Source organism: Octodon degus, unplaced genomic scaffold (genome assembly GCF_000260255.1).
Source record: "Octodon degus isolate 3935 unplaced genomic scaffold, OctDeg1.0 scaffold00024, whole genome shotgun sequence".
Classification (NCBI taxonomy): domain Eukaryota; kingdom Metazoa; phylum Chordata; class Mammalia; order Rodentia; family Octodontidae; genus Octodon; species Octodon degus.
Genome location: NW_004524600.1, coordinates 6,132,121 through 6,157,372, shown reverse-complemented (window position 1 = coordinate 6,157,372; position 25,252 = coordinate 6,132,121). Strand labels below are relative to the sequence as shown.

The following is a 25,252-nucleotide window of genomic DNA, read 5'->3' as shown; positions in this document are numbered from 1 at the left end:
GCTGGGGGATTGAACCGCGGTCCCTGATGCTTTAGGTAAGCTTGTTCTAAGTAGGTGCTTTAGACCACTGAGCCATCTCTCCAGCCCCTATCAGCCAGACTTTAAAGGGTGATGGATACACGTCAGAGTATAGCTTTTACTTATTAAGATCTTTTATGTTATTAATAGAGGGAGAATGCTTCATAAAGACTAACTCTGGCCAGGCACGGTGACACACATCTGTAATCCTTGCACACTGGGAGGCTGAGGCAGGACTATCCCAAGTTTAAGCCTAGCACAAACAACTTAATCAGACACTATCTCAAAATTAACAAAACAAAAAGTAAAAACAAAACAAAACCCAAACATTGGGATGTAACTCAATATAAAGGCCTTGGATTCAATCCCCAGTGTCCCTCACGCAGGAAGCAGCATATCCCCATGTATGCGCTGTGATGGGATGCCAAGCCCGCTGTGGTCCCAGACATGCTGTCTTATTACACCTGTTGTGTGCCTTAGTAAACAGGGTTTGCTAGAGTGAGAAATGTGAAAACTGCGTTGTCAGTTTTCTTTTCTTCCTTTTAAACAACTGCGTGACCACATTAAAAATATTTCTAAGGTCCTCTCGCCACCTGGACCACCTCGGTTCCCTTTGATTTCATCACTCTGATGCTACCATTTCACTTTGCTCATTTGCCAAACTCTAGGTCTTGATATTAGCTGGATAGAGTAGGTGCCATGTGCTTGTCACTTTTGTTATTCTATACAGTTTTAGCTATTTCTGCTGTTGACATTATCACCATTTTTGCGTGGTGTTGTGTCCTCTGTGCTGTGTCTCTAGTCGTTTTACCACTTCAGCATTCGGGGGTTTTCTCACGGTGCCCAAACCTTGTGGCACTTGACCTCTCCTCCCTGCACTTGCTGCCCGCCTCACTGGGGGCCATGAGTGGCTGCGTGGAAAAATAGAAAGTTTCACAGTAGTTTCCAGAAATGCCACTTGGCTGGAAGCGGGCCTGCGCTTTACTAACGTGGAGAACCCATCCGTGTGAGCCCAGCCTGAGGGAGCACTTGCTGAGGCCACGGACTCAGCTGCCCACAGTCAGGGCGTGTGGTGTGGTTTGTGACTAGTGTGGAGACAGAGAACATAGACTATGCCATTGTCACACTGCCAAGCGGCTTTGAGTTCTATAGAAAGCTCAGGAGAGCACCAAGAGAAGAGAACCCTCTGTTAAGTGTGTGTGTGTTGCTCTGTTTCAGATCAATGTCCGGGTCACCACCATGGATGCGGAGCTGGAGTTTGCCATCCAGCCAAATACCACCGGAAAGCAGCTCTTCGATCAGGTTGGTTTCTAACCGTGAGAGAGAATTACTCTTTAGAACGCAATGTTCACAGCATCCAAATCATGTTGTTGCATGAATTACCTTGATTTGTTCACTCAAGGTAACAGATGAAGAGGCTCTACAGCTCTTTTACCATCTCCTGATACTGTTACAAAAACACCTTAAGTCAGGAGATTTCTGTAAAATATTTACTGGTGATTTTATTTATATTTGTTTTTATCCTAGTAACAGCTACTGCAGATATAGTCTTATCTTAGTGGTTCAGCATTTTCCCGAAAGTGGACGGATAACCATTATTTGGCATCGTTTTAGAGATTTATGTTACAGGTCAGCACACTTTCTACAAATGGCTGGATAGCAAATATTTTTGGCATGCCGGCCACATACGCTCTGCCATAAGTGTTAAGCCTGGCCATTGTAGTGTTGAAAGCAGCCGTGAACTCAGGAATGAAGAGCATGGCTGTCTTCCAGTAAAACTATATAACAACATTGAATTTTTATGTGGTCACCCCCAATTCATTAAAAGAAATATATTATTCTGGGCTGCACAAATGGCAGAGGCTAGCTTTCCTGCTTGCTTGCTTGCTTGCTTAATTGATTAAATGAATTTATTTAATTTTTGGTTTTATGAGACACGGTCTCACTCTGTAGTCCAGACTGGCCTTGAACTCACTATGTAGTCCGGGCTGGCCTTGAATCTGCAGTGATTCTCCTGCTTTAACCTCACCTGGCTGCTGTCCTGCTTTATTTTAAAACCCTTTTGTGACTGAGATGAAGCCAGCCTTGCTAATGTGAGCACCATGACATCGACATGGTAAGGACTTCAGACACCTGAGACCAGCTCCAGATGACCAGGCTCTGTGGTCCCTCTGGTTTCTTTCTCCACTGTGTCTTTTGTTGTTTCTTAACAGTTCACCAGGCCAGAATGGTCTTTTTGTTAAGAAGTTTTTAAAGCATGTTTTAAATGATGGAAATAGATGGTACTTTATGGAAAACACACTCCTCCCTCCCTGTCTCCTACTTGCTCCCCTGCCCATCTTCTTGGGCTCAGTGGGCTCTGATGGTGAGGGACACATCTGAGAAGCATTGTGGTATGTGGATCACTGGCAGGCCTGTGGTGAGCACCCTTGGGTGGGCAGAGGCTGTCCTGGAGAAGGTGGCCTGGGTGTTTCACATCCCTGTACCTCCCCAGAAACCAAAGAGAGAGAGGGGGCCACTGTGAATGCAGGAAACTGTCCCAGGCTTTAGAGAACAGGGTCTCCTTTGCCTGGCTCAATGCCACACGAGGGCAAGAGTCCCAGGGAGTACAGGGCCAGAGGTGAGTTACAAGGCACTTGGACCGGAGCCCACTTTCCAGAGAGGCCCCACTGGTACCAAACCTGCAAATGAGGGGCTAGTGACTAGGGAAGCCCAGGGAGGTGGCTTTTCTTATATTTAAAGAATCTGGGTGGCACCACCCAGGCGTTATTGCTCTCTGTCCTGGTGGTACGAGTGGCTCCGCACCTGGCAGTGGTGCCAGGATTTGAGCAGGCTGGTCCTGCAGGGCTGGGCGGGAGTCTAGACACCACATATTGTTACTGCTGTGTTGCTGTTGTTTTGAGGTGGTTCCATGAGCCTGCATCACCCAGTTGTGGGTCTGGGTAAGACTGGATTGAGGGTTAAACTAAAGCTTTCTCCTGAGACATCCCAGCGGGAGCTGCATGGAGCCAGCCAAGCCTTGCGTGCTGTGCCCAAGCGTGGGCAACGCGCTGGCCTCCAGTGTTGGCTTTGCCTCTAGCCAGCATACCCCTTGTTCACCCACCCAGGTATCATAGTCACTGTGACTGAATGGCGAGGGCTCAAACAAAAATTTTTAAAAGCAGAGACCTAAACTAGAATCAGGAGAAAAACTAGGCTGTAGGTCCAGAGAAATGCCTGCTGGGAAGCTGCTTCATGGGCCAGCCTTGCTGGATACAGGCAGGTGGAAAGACACTGTAGGCTGGCAGTGCCTCTTCCCCACCCATCTGTCCTCAAGTCTCCTTACAGCAGTGTGTTGCTGTCTGTCACAGCTCCAGTGCCAAGGCTCTGGTTTGCTGGAGAACATTGTGGGGCCTGCAGCGGTGGAGTGGGCAGGCGGGGCACAGAGCTGGGACTGAATGGCCTCAGGATGCTGGGGGGACCAGGAGGATTCCAGCTGTTGCCTGAGGCCAAGTGAAGCAGACACAGCCCTGATTTTTCCTTCTGAAATCTGCCATCTGAACCCTGGGGGAGGAGTACTGCTGTTGGGGTGCTCCTTGGTATCAGGGTGTCAGTGGGAAGTAAATCGAAGGCCCTTGAGGAGCACTTTCTAGGAATAAGGGATCCTCTCATATGAAGGAACTAGGGAATGGTGTTTGGAATGTCTTGAGCAAAAGGTTAATTCTCCTGGGCCATCTTGGGGATGCCATGTCACCCTGAAGTAGGGCATTGGAACAAAGACACCAAGAAATGGGAGATTCCTACAGCAAAGATGTGCACTAGGTCAGCACAGCTGAGGTGAGTTTCCACTGAGAGGGTGGGGTCTTGGCTTGGTGGTCACACAAGTGGCTCCAGACCCTGTGATTTGCTGTAGCAGATGCAGGAGAGAACTGAGCAGTGGCCCTGGCAGCCAGCACAAGCCTGTGTGATGGAGAGGGCAGCCAGATGTGCAGGAAGGACTTCCCAGCCTCCCCAGGTCAGCCGTGGCTGTATTGTGAAATGGAAGAGCTGGATGAGGTGGCAGGGCCCAGGAGGCCAGCATGTCGTTATGGAGACCTGGTCTGTCGGGTGTGCCCTCAGCTGCCCTAACCACAGGAAGTGCAGGGCTTCGCAAAGACCGGGCAACAGGGTGCTTTGGAAGAGCCCCAGTGTCCTTCACAGCATCCCACAGTGAAGAATCTTGGGGGTAGTTTATCCTCTTTGGGGTGGGTAAGGAGAACGTGAGTAGGCCAGTCTTGGCATTTAATGCAGATGCTGGGCTGGGTGTCGCTCATTGGCAGGGTGGTGGCCTCATGTGGTAGGCCCTGGAATCCACCCCAGCTCCTCAGCCAGTCTACTGAGGCTTCTCATTAGCCTGCATTTGGCCTCCTAGTGAATGAGGAAATGAGCGGAGGGAGACCAGGTGTTCCCTTGAAATTTCAGGCTTTAGTTTCAGCAAGTGCTCTACACGTAGTTTGAGGCTTTGGTCGTCTTTCTCCTTAAATATCATGGAAGCCATAATGGAAAATGGTAATGTTTAAAAAAACTTAAGTGTGTGATTAAAAACCGTATGTCACTGCCTTTCTGTCTTGAACGTACTTGTGAGACTAGGCTGCATGGGGCACCTGCTGAGATACACCGGAAGACTTTTCTTCTCATGTGAATTTTACATGCGAATTCCTTGGGTCGGGGAATTGCCTTAGCTGTATCAGAATTTCACATTTCTTGGGGTTTAAAGAATGCCAGTCACTGCTTGGCATCTGTACAGGCAAGTATCCCCCAACTGCTGAACTTTTCCCACCCAAAGACGCGCTACCTGCTTCCTGCTGTCTGAGGACTCCTGATTGCCTCTCTCAGATTTCTCCACCAGAGAGGAGGCCCAAGTGGTGTGCCAGTTCTCCCAGCCACTTTCCCCCTGCGCACCTGGGGTGACAGTACACCTGGACACAACTTGCTGGCCTCTGCTCACTTGATTTTACTCAGGAAAGTGTCTTACAGTGCAAAGAAGTAGAAGAGTTTCTAAGATTCAAAGATAACCCCGAGTCTAGAATTTCTATTAAAATGGTTTAATGGTCTGTCAGTAAAAGGTTACTTGTAGAGAGTAGGAACTGCCAGTGGGCTTTCAACTGACGAGACAGCCGTCACAGTCTCTTCGGGACTATGGGACGTGTGGTGGGTGACTGCCAGGAGCCGTCGTCGCCTGTTGAGGGAGATTCTCATGACTGGGCCTCACCCTCTCTCCTTCTTGCAGGTGGTTAAGACTATTGGCCTCCGGGAAGTGTGGTACTTTGGCCTCCAGTATGTGGACAATAAAGGATTTCCTACCTGGTTGAAACTTGATAAAAAGGTAAGTCAAAGTTAACCATTTATAGGTTATTAACTGAGCGTTGGTCTACTTCACTGCTGTTAAAGCCAGTTTAACTCTTGAAACTCTTTGTTGTTGTTCCTATTGGTGTAGAAAGTTTTTCACAGACAAAAAAGACTGCAGACTTCCAGTAAATGGAGATACAGGCTGGGGATTAAATCCGGGCATTCTTCACCCCGCCTCACTGGAGCAAAAGATGGTTGAAACATTAGGGTTCTCCCCCACCCCCAGTGAGATTGTTAATCTTAGAAACTATGAATCACCCTCTGTGTTGTAAGAACCTGTTACTGCTTTGTTTAAGCCTATGATAGATTATCTTCCAACTCTAAAGATTGGGTAATTCCATTAACAATTCTGAAGGGAGGCCATTAACTGAATGCACTTTATTCAAACTCTGAAAAATTTTCTGTCAGCACCCTACACCTGCCACATCACTGTAACAATTGGGGGTGATAGTAGAGGAAGTGTTCAGGCTGTGAGGCACATGGGACACACTCCAAGGCTGCAGATCGCAGGGGCTGGGGGACTGGGTCATTTCCAGATCAGCTCCCTGGGATTAATAGCACCCTCCTAGAATTGAGAGCTAGGGCAGGCAGTGTGGCAGGTCAGTGACTTAGGTTTCAGCTGGGCTTTTTTGTCTCACATGCTAAAAAGATAACCTCATAACATACTGCCTTCTGAGAGCAGGCCCTTCTGGAGTGTTGGTTGGCAGCCCAGTTTTGGCATGGTGACTGGAAATGGAATGTACCAAGCACGTAATGAGAGCTGGCTTTGTTGTCCAGGTGTCTGCCCAGGAGGTCAGGAAGGAGAACCCCCTCCAATTCAAGTTCCGGGCCAAGTTCTACCCTGAAGACGTGTCTGAGGAGCTCATCCAGGACATCACGCAGAAGCTGTTCTTTCTCCAGGTGAAGGAGGGCATTCTTAGTGATGAGATCTACTGTCCCCCTGAGACAGCTGTGCTCCTGGGGTCCTATGCCGTGCAGGCCAAGTTCGGAGACTACAACAAGGAGGCGCACAAGTCTGGGTACCTCAGCTCTGAGCGGCTGATCCCACAGAGGTGAGCAGAAGGTGCCTGGGGCCTGGTGTGTGGTGGACGCCTTGGGAGGAGGAAGTGGTAAATGGAGGAGGTCAAGTACACCTAAGTACACCGAATGTCAGAATGTACAGAGCCAGCAGTTTTCAAAGGCATTGATGATTAACCCAGACACAGGCAGGGTTGTCACATTGCCTTCCTCCTGGAATCTGGCAGGCAGCCTGTCACCTAGGAGTCCTTGTCAGGCTTCTGTATCCTGTCCTGTTCATGCATATCGTATCTGGCCTATGCAGTTTGCTTTTATTCATTAATGGTCATAAAAGCTTTGGAAGAAAAAGTCTTGTGAAATACCTTTTAACATTGTTCCAGGGGGGCTGGGTTTGTCTAGTTCAGATGGCAAAGTCTTCAAGTAATCCTCAAAAATAAAAATACTAGACTGGATGTGATGGCACATGCCTGTAATCCCAGCACTTGCGAGGCTGAAAACAAGATCACTATGAGTCCGATCTGTGTAGTGAGACCCTGTAGGTCCTGTGCCAAATACATAAAGATAAACAAAAGTAAAAATATTACCCATTAGAAAGTAGAAACACAAAGTTGGTTGTATTTGAAGGGATGTCAGGGTGTGAATGTGGGTGGGAAATAGCCCATGGCTCACATCTCAGAGCTCTTGAAGGTGACAATATTGTGTCCTCTTGCAATCCAGAGTCATGGACCAGCACAAGCTCACAAGGGATCAGTGGGAGGACCGGATCCAGGTGTGGCACGCGGAACACCGTGGGATGCTCAAGTGAGTGCGGGCTGGTAGCTCTGACCTGGATCATCTCCTGCCCACCAGCCTGTCTTCTCAGGGCTTCCAGATAGTAGCTGTAATGTGGCCAACCTCAGGCAAGCACTGGCCTGGTGGGGCTGATTTTTTGGTATTGTTGAAACAAGGCCAGGTAGTCTTGCCTAGGCAAAGAAGCAGTTTAGTTTAATCCTTTAGGTCCTAAAAGCTCTTTTTAGAGATAAAGTCTTGGGTCTGAAACTCATTTTAATTGAAGGGTGGGGGAGTCTTGTTCACCAGGAATCAGAATGAGGTTTTTCATCCTGCTGTCAGAGAGACATTGGTTTTCTCATTGTTCGTAAGATCATTGTCTTCAAAAGCTTATCAGAAAAGCACAGGTGGCGCTTGAAGTGGGACAGAGGGACTTCTGACTCCGAGCTTGTCCTCGAGTCTCACTACAGTGTGCACACGCACATACACACAGTCACACTACAGCACCCACACAGCATCTGTGCAGTTTCCGGGCTGAGAATTTCCTTTGTAGTTTGGGCCTCACAGATGTACTTCAGAGTTTCTATCTGGCCTGAGCATCATTTGTGAGGAGAAAGTGTCTCAGAGTCTGTGGCAGAGGCTGCTAGTGAGGAGGTGGAATCCTTGAGAGCGATAAATGTGCAGGAGAGAAAGGGATGGACCTGCCTGCCTCCCCAGAAACCAGTATTCCCAGTCAGATCTTCCAGAGAGCACCCTGTGTGGGCAGCCGGGGCCCAGGACAGGAAGGACCTTCTGAGCACTGCTTGCAAACAGCCTGGAGCTGCCTTCAGCTGCCCGCTGTCTTGCTTGCCTGTGCTGTCCATCCCTCCTGTGTTGGCTGGCCTTTGTTTTTAATACTGGCAGAAGTTTATGTGCGGTGTGGAGCAATACTTACACTTATGCCTGTGTTTTGCCTCCCCTTTAGAGATAATGCCATGCTGGAGTACCTGAAGATTGCTCAGGACCTGGAGATGTATGGAATCAATTATTTCGAGATCAAAAATAAGAAAGGAACAGACCTTTGGCTTGGAGTTGATGCCCTTGGACTAAATATTTATGAGAAAGATGATAAGTGAGTTGAAGCCTGTGGGATCACAGGTGGATCACAGGCCTGGGAACAGTGGGAGAAGTGGCGGGAATGTGTGTGATGCTAGTATGTATGACGGTAGGGATTTTGAAGGTGTGTTTAGGATGCATAGCCCGGTGTGGTAATGGTTCAGGGGCTGTGCCTCAGCCATCCCAGCGGTCAGCCCAAAGCCGGGGGTTGAACTCAGGCCCTTGCACTTGTCAGGGAAGTGCTTATTCCACTGAGGCATCTCCCTGGCCTTAAACTTGTATTGATTTAGCCAGCAGTATTTATAGTGGGATCAGACACTTGAAGTTGCTGTAAACAACAGCCTGCGTGTGTTCATAATTAGACGACCCCTCTCTGCCTGCTGGAGGTGTCTGATCACTTCGTGGTATTTGCTTTGTAAGTGAGGTCTGTTAGTGCAGTGTGATGCAAATAGAGCTGCCTGGCCTGGGAGCCTGGCTTCCTGCTGGGCTCTGGTACACGCCTCTGCCCCTCTATCACCCCCTTTCTGTGAGTGCCAGTTTTTTTTGTGATTGTCCCTGAGGTCACATTCTAGGAAGTCTAGGTTCTAGGTGCTTTCTCTTCCAATCAGAAGCTTCCTGGATTTAAGGAGGAATAGGAAGCAACCCATGGGAAGATCAAGGAGAGACTCCTGGGGTCCCTGCCCTAAGGACCCATTAATTCCCTTCTTCTGAAGAAGTCCCCTAAGGTGGCAAAAGGTAGCTCTGGCTGAGAAGGCTCCTGGCAGGAACATTTTGGTCTGTGTGTAGAGTTAAGTGGCCCAGAGTCCCAGGATATGCTCAGGTCCTGTGACATGACCTGGTCCCTATGCTGGCCACAGGTTGTCCCTTTAAGTGATACTGTCCTATATCCTGTTTATAGCTCATATCTCTGCTGTCCTTAGATGTTTCTTCTTTTAGCTCCCCATAACTCATATTTTCCAAAAGCCTCTCTCTGGAGTGATGGAGGGGAGTGGCTCTGCTTTTTACAAGTGACAGGCTGTAAACAGTGGATCTTTCTGCAGTCCCAGAGAATGTTCCTTCCAGAGCATAGATGGATTCCACTGGGCCGAGCAGGCTGTGCCCATCCTTATACCTTCCCTCGGTGCCAGGGTGGATGGAGGCAGGCTGGGGGATGCACTGGGCACTGCCACTCATTGGGGTGGACACTTGTTGGAGCAGCACAGGACCACTCGGAGAACTGAGAAGTGGGCTGTTGAGCTTGCAGCTTGCTCTTATCTTGAGTGTGCTGGACACGGTGTGGTAGAGAAATGAGAACAGTCTGAGTAAGTGAAGGACTCTGAGCCAACTGCAGGCCTTGTGCCCCTGAGTTGGGGCCAACCAGGGCTAGCACAGCAAGCCCAAGAGCTATCCCCGGAGGAAGGGAGAACACCGTCCTCCTGGGAGGATGTGTGGGAAACTGCTCATCTTTGAACTCCATTCTTGAATGGCCAGGTTTTGTAACAGAGCCATAGCCAGGGCTGTCCAAACAGGTTTTTCAAGAGGCAAGAGCCATAGGCAGGGACTTGGTGATGTCAGCATGGAACCGCCCCAACCCACAGAAGTGTTCATTTTTACCAAGTAAAATTTAAGCTGTAATGCTTCAGTGTGGTCCTGCTCTGTCCCTCTCAACTCAGAAGCCAAGCTGGCCCCTCTGAAATGGGCTTTCCCCGTAGCCAGTGTTGGGGTGCCCAGCAGCTCCCCACTCCTCCCCCCTTCCTAGAGCCACACCCTCTCTTCAGAGAGAAAGCACTTAGGTCGATGTTTAATCAATTAGTGGGTCCCATTCTTTGCCTTTGAGCAGGTACTAACAACGGGGTTAACAGCATAAACAAGAGATTGTTCTTTATGTCTGAGGACTGCAGAGCACTCTTAGCTGCTGGGTGTTGAGTTGCTGTCTTTCCCAGTAGAACAGCAAGAATTAGATAGTCTTGATACATTGTTCAGCGGAGAAATCTAATCTAGGGAGTATGTAAATTGAGCTATAAGAGATTTAGTGCATTCTGCAAATAAACAAAAACATCTTTATTTTGTCCTTTTTGATATGAAATCAGCTCTGACTAGGACCTGTCTCCTGGGGTCTACTTTCTATGTGAGCAGGCTGGGGGCACTGCAAGCATTTGTCTCTTCCCCTTTCTTTGAACCCTTAGCTTCAAAGAGGGCAAGCAAACCCCTTCCCCATGAGCAGCAGGAATGGGGGAAGTCTGTAAAGAGCGTGTTCTGACCAAACACAAAAACTGAACAATCTAAAGAAAACTGATCCTGCCCCTGTGTGTTTAGTCCTATGAAAGAGTCTTGCCCCTTCAGCTCCCTCCCTCGGGGGCTCCCTCAGAAAGTACCCGTGCAGTCGTAAGTAGTTCTGAAATCGCCCCGGCCCAGAGCTCCTGACCTTCCGAGGATGTGATGCCCAGGAGCTTGTGGACAAGCTGGGGACTACAAGGAGGCGTGGAAAATGTCTCTTTCTCGTTTGTCTGTATGTTGTTGTTATTTGGTTTGGTGGAGGGTGTTTTGGAGATGAGCTTGCCATGCAGTTCAGGCTGGCCTCAAATTCACTGTGAAACCCAAGCTGGCTTTGAACTCACCTCGATCCCCCTACCTCAGGCTTCCCAAGTGCTGGAATTGTGGGTGTGTGCTACCACCCCCAGCAAATGTCTTTTTTCCTTTAAATTGTTTGCTGTATCATAGATACTATAGTACAGAGCTGGGACTTGCTGTATCTTACTTTTCTCCAGCTCCATGTCACTGGAGTCCTCCAACCTCTTACACATTTCAAGGAATTGCACCATCCATATGTTTACCCGAAATGAAAGCAAGGTCACTAACTAGAGCCCAATATGTTACAGAATAAAATTTAAGTACAATGAAATATAGTCTTGTGTTCATTTGCTGAGTTTGAATAAATATGCCTGTAAGATTCCATAAAATCCAAAATCCTATCAAGTGATAGAACATTATCATCACTCCATTGCAGATTGTGTGCCTGTGTTTGTGTGTGATTCTGGGGATCAAACCAGACCTCATGCAAACTAGGCAAGTGCTCTACCACTGAGTATGTCCCTACCACTGAGTATGTCCCCAGCCCCAGAATATTTTGAGTTAAAATCATTACTGACTTCAGAAAGCTTTCAAAAATAGTACAAAGAATTCCTGTGTGCCCTCCACCCCGCTTCCTCAGTTGTTAAATCTTACACAATCTTAGTCCAAGCATCAAGTCGTGATGTAGGTGCTGATCAGTGACAGCAATGATCTGTAGACATTGCTGCTTGAATCTGCTATCCCACTAAGTCTGGTCTCTGTTCTAGGACCCGATTCAGAATCATTAACATTTAGTTGTCATATATCCCTGTCTCCTTTTATTTGGGACAGTTTCACGGCCTTTGTCATGACCTTTATATTTTTGAAGAGTACTGGCCATTGACTTTTTTAGAAAGTCCAGAAGTCTGATGTTGCTCACGATTTGAGTTTTGAACTTTCGGCAAAAGTCCCCTAGAAGTGTCGTGGTACCTCCGAGGGCTTCCCACGTGGCAGCACCTGGTGTCGGCGTGTCTGATGCCTGCTGGTGCCAACTGATCATTCAGTAAGGAGGTGTCTGACAGGTTTCTGCACTGTAGTTTCTGTCTTTCCCTTTGCAACTGGCAGTACATTTTAGGGAAATAATTTGAAATTGTAAATAACCTAATTCTTTTATTTTTTTTTATTTATTTATTTATTTATTTTTTTTTTTGATAGAACCAGGGATTGAACTCAGGCCCTTGTGCTTGCCAGACAAGCACTTATTCTACTGAGCCATCTCCCCAGCCCCTAACCTAATTTTTATACTTTAATTGATTATCATATCAATTCATGAGACTTACATGAAATATTTACTACTGTGGTACTGGAGACTGGGATTCTGTAAGAAGTCAGTTCCTCTTCAATTGAGTGAATTATTTCTCTTAATATAAACTCAGATACTTAGTCTCCGTTATAATCTATTGGTGGTATTTGCACAGATTGACTGAGGGTTGACCCCTTGGACAGGGTGCCTATGTCCTTTCCATGTCACCCCATTGTTCTGTGAGGGCGACCTTTCTATCCAGGCATCTCAGGATGCTCTGGCTGTGTCCTGTGTGTTCCCTGCTCCTCCAGCCCTGGAATCGGCCATTTCTTCAAAGGCCCCCAGTCACCGTTGGTGTGGCTTTTCTTTTTCCTGCAGTAATAGGGATCAAAACCAGGGGTGGCATACCACTGCATTATATCCCCAGCGCTTTTTTTTTTTTTTTTTGGAGACAGACTCTTACTTGGGCTGAGGTGCCCAGGCTGACCTAGCGCTTTTGATCCTCTTGCCTCTCTGGGATTATAGGGAGGCACCACCACACATGGCCACCTTTTTTTTTTTTTAAATGTATATCCTAGAAAGGATACTTAAAATATAAATCCTTCAGCCTGTCTTCTCCGTGGACTTTGTTCATGTCCTATGTGTGATCTCTTAAAGGGAAACTTTGTAAAGCTTGTGTTTATCCAACTGTGATCAAGAAGGAAAGGAAGTTCTTTAACTCAGAAGTGAGTCATGTTTAGCCCTCATCTTCTGATAGTGCAGTTATGTTGTAAGCGGCCACAGGTTGTTAGGTTTCAAAGTGTTAAAAGTCCAGACACACCAGAAAGCAGAGGCGGAAGGCCTGGCCCGGGTTTTCTACTTCAGAAACTGTTTTGAGAGGCCTGTGTGAGCAGGAGCCAGAGAACAGAGGCTGACCTTTTTAAGAGTTGGAGATGCTCGCGTTCCGGGAACCCCCAGACCCAGTCCTAGCCCAGGCCTGGTGAGTGTGTGGGAGAGCTTCCGGCTACCCTGCGCCAGCGGGACCTACTCATCCTAAGCCAGGCACAGCATGGGTGAGACCCTCTTCCACCCCCTTGGGATGCCCCCCACCACTCCGCAGCAACCCCCACCCTGCCCGGCGAGTAGGACTTTCTGCTGCGTTCCGGGAACCCCCGGACCCAGTCCTAGCCCAGGCCCAGTGAGTGTGTGGGAGAGCTGCCTCTCCCCCTTACTCTACCTTGTCCCCTCCAGACTCAGCTCAGGCCTGGCATACAGGCCTGGGGTAAAACCCTTCAGCTGCAATCCCTGCAGAGAGTATAGGGGACAGAACCACCCAGCTAGTCCAGGAGCAGAACATCTTGCAGAGGGGCACAACAGGTTCCACCCCCAAGGGCAGCAACAGGAAGGAACTGAGTACAGCAGCTAGAGCCAAGCCAGGCACAGCTGGATAAATCCCAAGCTTTGTAGATCTACACCTGAACTTCAGTAGGTGCTAAGGCTATAACTGCACCAAAGCTCTACAACAAAGGTCAGAAGATAGTGCTACACAAAATGACAACGAGAAGGAGCAAAATGCAATCTCAGACCCAAAGAGTTGGAGATTCTGACCTGTGTGTCTGTATACTGAGCCCTTTCTGGTCCTCTTCTTGGTCTGAGAAGTGCTTATTTATAATCCCATGGGCACATGATTGGAATCCCACCAAGTTTGTCCCAGTCTAACACTTTGGTGCAATCCATGGTGAGAATAAAGACAATGGGGCATATTTGTAGCTGTGGGGAATCAAGGGGTCCTAGGTCCAGCCACAAGGATGGCTGTGCGGAACAAAGGCCTCGACCCAAGGCCTAACCAGGGTTTTATTTATTCTAGAAGAAAGGAGTGGCTTGAGGATGAGTGATTGTGAGACTGGCAGGAAGTAGGCGAGTGCTGCAGCTGAGCTGGGCACGAGGCCTGCATTCGCCCCTGTGATGTACATGCAGATATGCAGAAAGGGTAATCTGCATACACCATGAGGTAGTAACTCATGCTTCGGGCCAGGTGCTTCAGCTCTGAACCTTCAAACCCCAGGAAGCCATAGCCTCTCTCTCAAGGTTGTGTTCCACTCTCGGCCAGCAGCGTGGAACATTGGCTCTTTGTCCTATCTCTGCCTGGCTCACACTAAAGAGCAGCAGGTGGGGCTTCCGGGGAAACAGGTCTGCTGGCTCCAAAGACTACCACTAGTAGCTGGGCTGCACCTGTATGCATTGCTGGAAGCCAGCTGAAGGGATGAGTAAGAGCCCTACCCTGCTCTGTGCACATCAATACATGGAAATAGGGCCAGGCACGGCCAAAGTGGAGGCAACTGCTCTACTTTGAAGGAGACTTACCCCGGTGGTCCTGCACAGGTCTTGTGCCTTGAGCAGTACTTGCTTGGTCCTTAGCTGTCTTTATTTTACTATTGTCATTATTTTTTCATGTATTTAGTACAGGGTTGACATTGTCTCACTACACAGATCGGACTTACAGTGATTCTCCTATTTTCAGCCTCCCAAGCGCTGGGATTATAGGCATGTGCCACCATGCCCAATCTCATTGCAGGGGGCAGGGCCAGCACAGTGCTCCGGGGCTCGAACCCCGGTCCTAATCCATTGAGGTATCTGGCCAGCCCTCTTAGTTCTTTTTATTGCTCTTGGGTTTTGGGGACAACAGCTGCCTCTTGATGTCACTCACCTGGCCTTCCCATGTAAGGAGGAGATAGGCAGCAGATACTGTCGGGTCCTGGCCATATTCTAAGTTTCTCTCTGATGCTCTTAGCCTCTAAACAAAAATTCATCTCTCAAAATACTTCCTATACGTGAAGATAACAGAACAAACTCCCTGCATGTCCGAGTGTTCTCAACCATGTTGGCCAGCTGTGTTTATGTGGATATTGGTGATATACTGTAAGGAGGAGACTTACAAGGATGTACACTAACGCATGTTGCTGTGAAATCAGGTCTGACCAGAGCTCTGCGTCACCTCTGCAGCTGGGCCGTGACTGCTGCGGCCACAGGAGCCACTGGTTAGGCTTAGAGGCTCTCTCAGCCTGCCCGCCTGACTTGACCTAGCTTCTGTCACCATGGAAAGACCTAAGTTACCTGTTTTTATTTGAACCTATTGTTAGGCAGTAAATGTCTTCCGACTCTTATTTTCTGCTGGAAGTTGCAGGATGTCGGAAGGCGCTGCTTTTGACGGCAGTCTTTGAATGGGGGCCCGTCCTAGAGTGGTGGTATCCTTGGCAGTACATCGGGAAGCACGAGACAGAACAACACGGTCCTGAAATCCCGTGATAGACTTCCCTTGGAGTGTGCTTTAAACGGTCATAATTTAGGCCAGTGGTGGTAGGATGTCGTGGGGCTTCTTATGTTAGAGGGTGGCATGCAACAGTGTCTGGCCAGCCTGACAAATGTACACTCGGAGAGCCAGAGAAGCAACTGCTTTCCATAAATGAAATAAAAACGTGATAATATAAAGGAGCTACAAGAAGAGTCTGTGTGGCACGAGAACCTGCATGGTGGGCGGGGAGACACCACAGAAGGGAGGGGAGGAAGCAGGCCAGGGGAGCAGAACATGAAAGCTGCAGACCTTGTGTTAAAGGGTAGGTTTGGGGGCCATTCGGCAGCCCGAGGATGCTGAATTGAGTAGGTTGACATACTTGATATGTGTTGATGTATTGAACAGACATACTCTATTTTCTTTAACCGTAGGTTGACCCCAAAGATTGGCTTTCCTTGGAGTGAAATCAGAAACATCTCTTTCAATGACAAAAAGTTTGTCATTAAGCCCATCGACAAGAAAGCACCTGTAAGTTCAAATGGATTCTACACAATTATAACATTCTTATAGCTAAATGAGTTTGCAGGGAAACACTCAGATTTTTGTATGTGCCAGAGATCCATTGGGCCATATGACTACTTGGGAGAGGAGGTTGTTGTAGAGGCCAGGTATCCATTGAGAGCTGGATGACTAACCTAAGTTTTCCAGCGGTCTTCATTCCTTATAAAGGAGGGCAGTCCTGAGCCATTGACCTTTGCCAAATGGTGAGCATTTCCCAGGGTGCTGTGTCACACCCAGACTCTTTATTTGTGTTCATGTGGTGAACCATCCTACCTCTACATGCAGACCTAGTGTGGGCTGTCATTAGCCTCTCCTTGGTTCACAGCTGGACGACAGACCGTGAGACCTGCAGGTTTGAAGGGCCAGAAAGTGACTTCAGAGCTCCCTTGAACTAACCCGCATTATGGAAGTCCCCTCATATAGCTGGTCCTCTGGTTTCTCTGCCCTACCTCCTCTCCACTAATGGGAGCCACCACCTTTTCTCTGATGTGAGTCTGTTATGCTCAGGTCTTCCGCATTCTGGGAGGACGAGGTAGGAAAGGGATATAACATTTGAAGATCTTGGAATATGAAGAATGTGGATTATTAGCTAAGAGCTGCCAAAGACCAGCATGTTATGGAAATTCACTTTGGTTTTATTGTCAGCATTCAAGCTTTTTTAGCTGGTATTTGCTCAGAATGTTTAAGATGTGTATATTTATGACTGTCATGTGGTGGACATGGTGAGGATTTTGTTTTCTAATCTGAAATTTGATGCTTTGAAAAAATGCCACTGGAAGAAATTCTTTATCCTCCATAGAGCCTGTTCCAAATTTATCAGAATTGTAGAGTGGAAAAGACTTGATGTCGTACTGCCCTTTTTGTTCCTTAGTTACAGCTTTAGTTTTACCGTGGCCAGCAGGGGCTGTGGGCCTTACGTCCAGTGCCCATTAAATCTCCTGGGCACCCACTTGGAACATGACATGGTGTTCTTGGCAGTTACTCTTCCCCATAGATGGGTGAGTTTGTCCAGCATAATTTAAAATCGGCATCTCTTGACTTGGTTTGTGAAAGTATTTTCTTCCTTATTGAAATGTTTCCTGCTGTTGGGTCTTGACTCCTGCCCTATAGGAGTCTCAAGTTCTTTAAGAGTAAACCAGTGTTTAAAAAGCCTCTTCAGCTCCCTGGCAACAGCTCCCATTTTAACATGCTCCTCACCACCTGAGGGTCGTGGCAAACCCACGACACTTGGGCAGTGAGATTGATGCCCTTAGAAGAGCAAGAAAAGTTGTTCTGAAATCTCTTGGTGGATTGCTGTCTTCACAGTAGGAAGCTACTAATTTTTCAGAACACTTCTAGAAATTCTGCTGACAGAGTACAGTTTGCAGTAGACTTAGGGTATTACATATGTTTAATTAGGTAGAAGCTTAGCTTTTGAAAAGCTAAAGAATACTTTATACTTAGAAAATCCCAAGCAGAGGCGGTGACATGGCGTCTGGCTGAGTCAGTGTGTACATTTATTCCACGCTAGCTCTGTGTGAGGCCTCCTTCAGAGGGAAGAGGGGAACCTGGCCATCGGCATCCAGTGTGCCTGGATTGTGTGTGCTGTCTGAGCAGTCAGAGCAGCCTGTGCTCTAGCAGAAGACAGGGACGCAAGCCCAGTGAAGACTGGGCTGTCTTGTGGTGCATCTTAGTGACACAGCTGCAATGAAGTATAAAGCAGGCTAAGGAGTTGGAGAGATGGAGGAAGCCAGAGGAGTAGACTCCCTGGAGACAAAGCATTTGCCCCGGGAATTAGGTAGTGGGGACAGTGTTTTGTCACCCTCCATCCCTCCCCCAGGCTGCCTAGTCGCCTTGTTTGGCAGTCTTTCAGTCAGGCAGAAGAAAGCCAGTTTCCTGTTTAAGCTTTCACATAAGAGGAAACCCCAGGGGGTGAGAAACTGTGGGAGTCCTAATCTGGCCTGGCTTATTCTACAAGGATCCCTGGGGACCAAGCAGTTTATTCTTAAAAGCCAGCTTCTCTTTTCTGCCAGGTGGCACAGGGCAGTTTGGGCCACATTGTGACTCTTACGTAGGACCTCCATCCCACCGAGGTCGCAGCATGTCCGGGTGGCCTGTGAGAGGCCAAGGCTGTACCCATTCCTCAGAACAATCTTGTTCTTGTGGCCTAAGCAGAAGGCTCCTGAACAATTGCTTAATAGCTTTGAAACAGTGAAAAATGATCAGGCTCCTCCTTATTTCCATCCTTCAGGATGCCCTTCTCTAGAGTCCTCTGAGCAGGCTCCTGCCCCCACCCTCAGTTCTAGCAGGTCAGAGGGCCAGGGGTGGCCTGGAGCCCTGCCTGTCAAAACTTGGCATAGCCTCTTGGCTGTTTGCGCTCAGGGAACCGTGAATCCTCTTTCCACACATCTTCTGCGTGCCTGCTACCATTTTTAGAAAGTCTTCCCAGGACTCCTGTTGTGGTTTTGCTTTGGGAGATATGATGTGGAAACGTGTGAGTTTTTGTTGAAGTCAAGAGTGGTGTCCTTCAGAGACAGCTAAAGAACTTCTACCTCTCCTCCCTTCCCCTGACCCATTAAACAACAGACTAGTTGTTCTCAGCACTTTCCGGTAGTTTGGGGACTTTTCTCTGGGGACCACAATGGGTAGGTTCTCATGTTCACCAAAAGTTCTTAAGACCCTTAAATCCTTTTAACTGATTTTCCTCTAGAAAGGAGTTAGTGCTAAGCAGTGTTTCTTTGCAAATACTGAGTAACAGAGCCTCTTTGGCCAGGGTGCCTCTGAAGCCATTGTGCCTGGTGGTTTTCTCTTGTGCAATAGGTAATAAAAGTGCCTGTTTCTCTCAGCACTGCCAACTCCAACTCCCAGGAAAACCCAATGACTTAATAACTAGTGTGTGAAACCCTGAGGGGAGCCCCACCCCGGAAGTTCAAGGGCTCCGTGCTTGGCCTCACCTCTCACCCAGGGTTTCTGGAACCAAAGAAAGGAGGAACTAAATTAGGTCTTCTTGAGCATGTTGCTTAGCTGGTCCAGTGTGCTCTGTAGGCCTCTTGACATCACTGTGGAGTGGGTCGTGCTGCAGCTTTGTTTCAGCCCCTTTTCTCTGTCCCTGTTTGAGATGGTCAGGATCTGGATATCCAAAGACTTGTGGCTAAGAAGCATTCTAAAGTTCATGTGTTCACTCATTCATGTTTTTTTCCTGTCTGTCCCCCCACCCCCACCCCCCATCCTCTTTTGAGACACAGTGTGGCCTTGAGTTCACTGTATAGTCCCAGCTGGCCTCAAATTTACCTCAATCCTTTCCCTTCAGTCTTCCAAGTGCTGAGATTACAAGTGTGCACCATCCCCAGCTTTTAAAATATCTTTAATAAGCTGGGGCAATAGCTAGGTTGTATAAGTGCCTGCCTGGCAAGCACAAGGACTCAGGTTTGATCCACGGTACTGCATGTTGCACCGGCTAAACAGATAAAATAAAAACTATCTTTAATGAGTTTCTAGACTGTGTTCCCTCTTCTCTCAAGTTGATCATGACAGGAGTTCAGAACCAAGATGTTCATCCTTCCTCTAGATTTGTACGGTCACTGGTCACAGCATTCCTGTGCTGCTTTTCAGGAAGTCTTGCTTCATGCAAGGTTTGTAAGGCAGCTTGTGTTCTACCAACCAGCTTTAATTGCACCAGGTGCTGTTCCAGCCGCCCCTTTAGGTCATCCTGATTCAGGGAGGACTCTGTGGCTGGGTGAAGTGACTTGTTCAGGGTCGTGGAGTGTGCATTAGGTGACTGTCCCTGGCAGGTTATTCATTGATTGTCAATAAACACTGGGAATTGGTTTGGTTCTGGCAAGACAGATGAGTGAACAAGGTTTCGTCAAGGGCTGGTGGTCTAATGGGAGCGGGCGGCAGCCAAGCAAGGCCTCAAGTGCCGTGGTATCAGCACATGGTGTTGCTCACCTCACCTGGGTATAACAAGGCTCAGAGCACAGGTCCTTGTGGAGACAAGGTTGATGATGCCACCAAGGAGAAGGATGCGAAAGTGCTGCCTGGTACAAGTGAGGATGGTGGGCGCTGGCGCTGTAGGCTGTGGCGCATGCCAGGCCTACATGGGGAATCCGGAGCAGTAGGTGGAGATCTGGGCGGTAGGGGTACATGCTCAGAGCAGTGTGGGAGGTGACAGGCTGCAGCCGGGGCAGGCCAGGCAGGAGTGGGTGCGGGACGATGATGAGGACAGCTGCAGGGCTTGAGGAGAGAACACCAAGATGCACTTGGGAAGATAGGCTGGCTTGTGGGTGGTACCGAGCTAGCTCCCCACGGCTAGGAGAAGCCTTGCCTTGGCCTTGCTGTGCAGTCTGCGGTTTCAGTGTGCATACATACACCAACCACACGAACATGGGCGTCCTCACTCATGGGCGTGCATTTATGCACCTTCACAAGCCACAAACATGCACACACAGACACGCTCGAGCACCTGCTTACAAGGCAGATGAGGCGTGCTTCCTCTGCCACATTTGTCCTTTTAGTCAAGGTTCTAGAACTTTGTTCATTGTGGTTTTGGGGGAAGAAAGCCACCAGAGGAGTCCTGATCCAGGCTGCCCTTCTCTGTTGGCAGGACTTTGTGTTCTATGCTCCTCGCCTGAGGATTAACAAGCGGATCCTGCAGCTGTGCATGGGGAACCATGAGCTGTACATGCGCCGCAGGAAGCCCGACACCATTGAGGTGCAGCAGATGAAGGCCCAGGCTCGGGAGGAGAAGCATCAGAAGCAGTTGGAGCGGTATGTGGTTTGGCACTGGGGCCGGGTGTGACAGCTGGTCTGCCTGTCAGATGACCCATAGTGGCTGTGCCCTTCCAGTCAGAAAGGCTTGGAAGCAGCAGCCTGGCCCTGCTCAAAGCCCAGTCTCAGCCCCAGCATTGCACTGGGGAGGGGCAGGAGCTGGGCTTAGCTTCTGACCCCTTCATCCTGGACCAACAGTGACAAGCCTGCGGCATACGTTCCGCAGCAGGCTGTTTGTGTCATTGAAAGCTCTGAGAGGTTCGCTATCACTGTCTTAGACTCTCCAGGCCCAGGCTCCCAGATGACCAAGACCCTGCCAGAGCATAACCTTCTGTCCCTCCGTTCTGCAGGCAGCAGCTGGAGACAGAGAAGAAGAGGAGAGAGACTGTTGAGAGGGAGAAGGAGCAGATGCTGAAGGAAAAGGAGGAGCTGATGCTGCGGCTACAGGACTATGAGGAGAAGACCAAGAAGGCCGAGAAAGGTGGGGCTGCACTGTCTGCGATGGCACTGGGTCTCCCCTGTTTCCACAGAGAGGCAGGCAAGGGCAGAGGCAGGAGGGGGAACTTGAGGAACATGTGTGAGTGCTTAACACGTCACCCAGAAACGGAGACTTGGAGCAGAGAAGTGATGACATGGCACTGAGACTAGACAATAACTCAGTACTTGAGTAACTTCTATGCTAATTTAGTTTTTCATAGCTTTTAAGGGAGTACAGAGTCACCCCTGTTTTCATGTTGAGAAGTTGCAAGTTGTAGTGAGGCAGCAGCATCAGCCCACAGTGGCTTGGCCGGTGAGTGGCAGAGCGATGCTGCACCACATCTCCACCTCCTAGACTCAAAACCCGGGGCTCTGAAAGCTGCACAGCTACACATGGTTGTCCAAACAGCTTGATTGTGACAGCACCACTGCCACCATTGTTCCAAGGGTCACACCCTACCTCTGCCCTTGGGGCCTCTTGTGTGTGACATAGCACAGTGATGGCTGTGTATGTGGGCAGCCAGGAAAGACCTTGGCAGGGCGTTTACCTGTTGGAAGCAAGTTCTGAGGTGATGTGGCAGCAGGGGTGAGACCCTTCTAAAGAGAGTGGGACCAAGAGGATGAGGCCCTGGCCAGAAAAGGGGCTGCCTGACCAGCTTTTGCTAAGCATCTTAAGGAAGTTATCATAGAAACATAGCAAGGAGCCATGAGGTAGCTGGGAGAGGGCAAGGAGGCTCACCCCATGATTCGACCCAGGGCTTGGTGGTTCTGGGAGAGGCTCCCTGGCCTTCATTCCATCCTGGATGGGACGTGAAGTCTGGGGCTGCACTTCCTAGCCTAGGAATCCAAGCAGCCGTGGTTTGGTGCTCTCCACAGAACTCTCCGACCAGATCCAGAGAGCCCTCCAGCTGGAGGATGAGAGGAAACGAGCCCAGGAGGAGGCTGAGCGCCTGGAGGCCGACCGCGTGGCTGCACTGCGGGCCAAGGAGGAGCTGGAGAGACAGACGGTGGATCAGATAAAGAGCCAGGAGCAGCTGGTAAGGATTCCCTGGGTTTCAAGATGCTGAATTATAGAGAGACTGCTTCTGCACCAACACCTGCCTTGTAATGACTTTCTTCGGGGCCTGTAAATGGATCTTCCCAGGGGAGAGGGACTTGCTGTCGCCTGAATCCCAAGCTAGTAGGTTTATGTGGGCACCCAGGGTCCCACAGGGTGGCACTGATGGGCTTGCTGGCCACAGTGAGAGGGAGGGACACAGTGTGTCACATGGAGGCCATTTACCAGCACGTGTGAGCATTCCTTCACAAATGGACTCTGCCCAAAAGACTCCAGAAGCCACTGGATGTGCCCTTCCCTTCCAGGCTACGGAGCTTGCAGAGTATACTGCCAAGATTGCCCTGCTGGAGGAGGCACGGCGGCGCAAGGAGGACGAGGTGGAGGAGTGGCAGCACAGGGTGAGTGCACCCGAGATCCGCACAGTAGCTGGGACACCTGTGGGACTCCTCCTCGGAGGCAGGTCGGGAGCGGCATCCGGCTCAGCTGGCAGGGCACATTGAGAGTACCTAGGACGTGTCACTGTCACTGCTCCTTGCCAAGCCAGCTACACTGAGGGAGCAGAAACTCCCCTAGAGATGGGCTTGTACACGAGTACACATGCTCTGGGATTAGCAGAGGACAAAGAGCCACTTACTCGCCTCTCCTGCTTTGCCCCTGTCACCCTGCGTGCTTAGCCATGATCAGGCCGCCCTGATCAGGAACAAATTTTAAATCTGACCACCTGGATATCCCCTGCAACAGGAGTCGCAGAGCCTGGAATGAGACCTCCCAACAGTTGGAATACATCTCAGGCCACCACGCCCAGTGCCAGGCAGGTCTCTGGACCTGAGAGTCCCTGCTTGGCCTCTCAGATATTTGACGAGCTGGGAAGGTAGCCTTAACTCGGACTCTGTCTCCTTGTAGAGCGGCAGCAACCCCCAGCCTGTGAGAGTGCTCTGTCGGGGAGAGCACCCATGTGCAGCTCCCGGTTTGGCAAGCTGGGGCTGTGCTGCTCAGGCTGTGGCCCTACTTGCCTGTAGGACAGGGGTGGGTCTAGATGCAGTTGGTGCTGAGGCCTCGCACCACGCCTCTGGAGCTCCTGTGCCCTACCCCTCTAGCCTGGTGCTTCTCCCTTGTTTTCTGACTCCCATTCCTCATCCCCAAAGGCAAGCAGAAGATTCTTGGGGTTTTGAGAAAGTGAGAAAAGCTAGTTGCAACGCACATCAGACTAAGCTTGTGTCCAGGAAGGGAATGGAAGTGAGCAGGGTTGGGTTGTGCCTCATGAAGATGCTGGGTGGATTTGTGGGCAGGAAGGTGCGGGATAAGCAGCTGCCAAGAGGAGCAAGAGCACATGAGACTTTACTAGTCTCTTCCAACAGCTGGAGGATTTCTTTTCAAAAATATGCAGTGAGTACAGACTAGGAATAGAGGCAGAAAGGAAATGGATGGTACTTTAAAAAATGTCCAGCCTCTGCCTCCACATGGGCCATGGGGAGCCTCTCACCTATGAACTTGCTTTTGAAGGCCAAAGAAGCCCAGGATGACCTGGTGAAGACCAAGGAGGAGCTGCACCTGGTGATGACGGCCCCGCCACCCCCGCCGCCACCCATATACGAGCCTGTGAGTTACCACGTGCAGGACAACCTGCAGGAGGAGGGCGCAGAGCCCATGGGCTACAGCGCCGAGCTCTCCAGCGAGGGCATCCTGGACCACCGCAATGAGGAGAAGCGCATCACCGAGGCAGAGAAGAATGAGCGCGTGCAGCGGCAGCTGCTGGTGAGTGCAGGCCTTGCTTTCCTGTGCCCTTCGCTCATCCTCTGGGGCTGGGGTCACTGATGTCTCAGGGAGGGCAGACAGCTGACAGACAACTGCTTCCTCTCGTAGACACTGAGCAGCGAGTTGTCCCAGGCCAGAGACGAAAACAAGAGGACCCACAACGACATCATCCACAACGAGAACATGAGGCAAGGCCGGGACAAGTACAAGACCCTGCGCCAGATCCGGCAGGGCAACACCAAGCAGCGCATCGATGAGTTCGAGGCCATGTAGAGTCCAGGGCAGTGCATAGGGCGTCAGGAGCGGGGCTCTGCCGGAGGGCCTGGGCACACTGGCTCTTTAGTACTCTAAATCTAGAAACCCCCTCATCACGTTCCAGGTTCCTTTAAGAGGAGGTACCGGTGGAAGCACTCTGGGCCGGGCGCCACCCTGGTTATTTTTCCCAGCTGTATCATAGTGCCAAAAAGGCCTGATTTTTATAATTATCAAATCACTTCCTGTTGTATCCTTGGAGCGGGACTGATGGAATTACGATGCCTGTAGAATCCAAGTGCAGACTTCACACTGGCAGGTGTGCAAGGTTCAGTATCGTTAAAGAAACCACATCGTGGCTTACATCTGTGCCATACTTTTGAAATAAGCTTTACACTGATTGATTTGTTCTTGATTTCTATGAAGGATTCATCTCTGTATATGTACATGTTGTGAGAGGTAAAACAAGCCCTGTCTAAAGCCCCATCCCCCATGCAGTGGCTTCCTTCCTCCAGATGTTTTGCTCAGCTGGCAGAATCTGCCACAGTCACTTGGGATGGAAGGTACAGGAGGACTCCGATAAACTTCTGGTTTTTTGCTTAAACAGTTATAAGAATACATTGTTGGACTCACACCTAACTAATAATCAGCTAGAGTATAGTATTTATATCTTAAGTGATAATATGGGTTTGTAACATTAGTTTTAAAAAAGGGAAAGTTTTGTTCTGTATATTTTGTTACCTTTTACAGAATAAAAGAATTGCGTATTAAAAACCACATAACCGCGGCACTTGGTCTGATCTGAAGGGAGGGCATAATCTAACCGAGTACTTGCTGTAATCCCATTGTAACAGTGTTCTAGTGTTTTGTAACTGCACATTGGTTTTTCTGTGTAAGCTTGTTGGAAATAGCCACACGGTAGACTGATGAGGCTCCAGCCCTGAAGAGGTGCTGCCTGTTTCCTCCAAGAGCCCTTCCCACGTCCCCTTTCTCTCATTCTTGACCTCCTTGCCTGGGCACTGCTTTGCCCTTTCTC

The 25,252-nt window shown here is 49.5% G+C and overlaps 1 protein-coding gene across 1 annotated transcript in view; it reads left to right on the top strand.

The window, feature by feature from the left end:
• Window positions 1–24,490, top strand: part of Ezr (ezrin) — a 45,039-nt gene extending 20,549 nt beyond the window's left edge. Inside the window, exons 2-13 of the mRNA XM_004628511.2 lie at window positions 1,237–1,320; window positions 5,267–5,362; window positions 6,163–6,437; window positions 7,120–7,203; window positions 8,135–8,281; window positions 15,800–15,896; window positions 20,512–20,675; window positions 21,026–21,156; window positions 22,029–22,189; window positions 22,515–22,607; window positions 23,713–23,964; window positions 24,073–24,490. Coding sequence (XP_004628568.1) covers window positions 1,237–1,320; window positions 5,267–5,362; window positions 6,163–6,437; window positions 7,120–7,203; window positions 8,135–8,281; window positions 15,800–15,896; window positions 20,512–20,675; window positions 21,026–21,156; window positions 22,029–22,189; window positions 22,515–22,607; window positions 23,713–23,964; window positions 24,073–24,237 — 1,749 coding nt within the window. The 3' untranslated portion in view covers window positions 24,238–24,490. The remainder of the gene's footprint in view (window positions 1–1,236; window positions 1,321–5,266; window positions 5,363–6,162; window positions 6,438–7,119; window positions 7,204–8,134; window positions 8,282–15,799; window positions 15,897–20,511; window positions 20,676–21,025; window positions 21,157–22,028; window positions 22,190–22,514; window positions 22,608–23,712; window positions 23,965–24,072) is intronic.
• The last annotated feature ends 762 nt before the right edge of the window (window positions 24,491–25,252 follow it).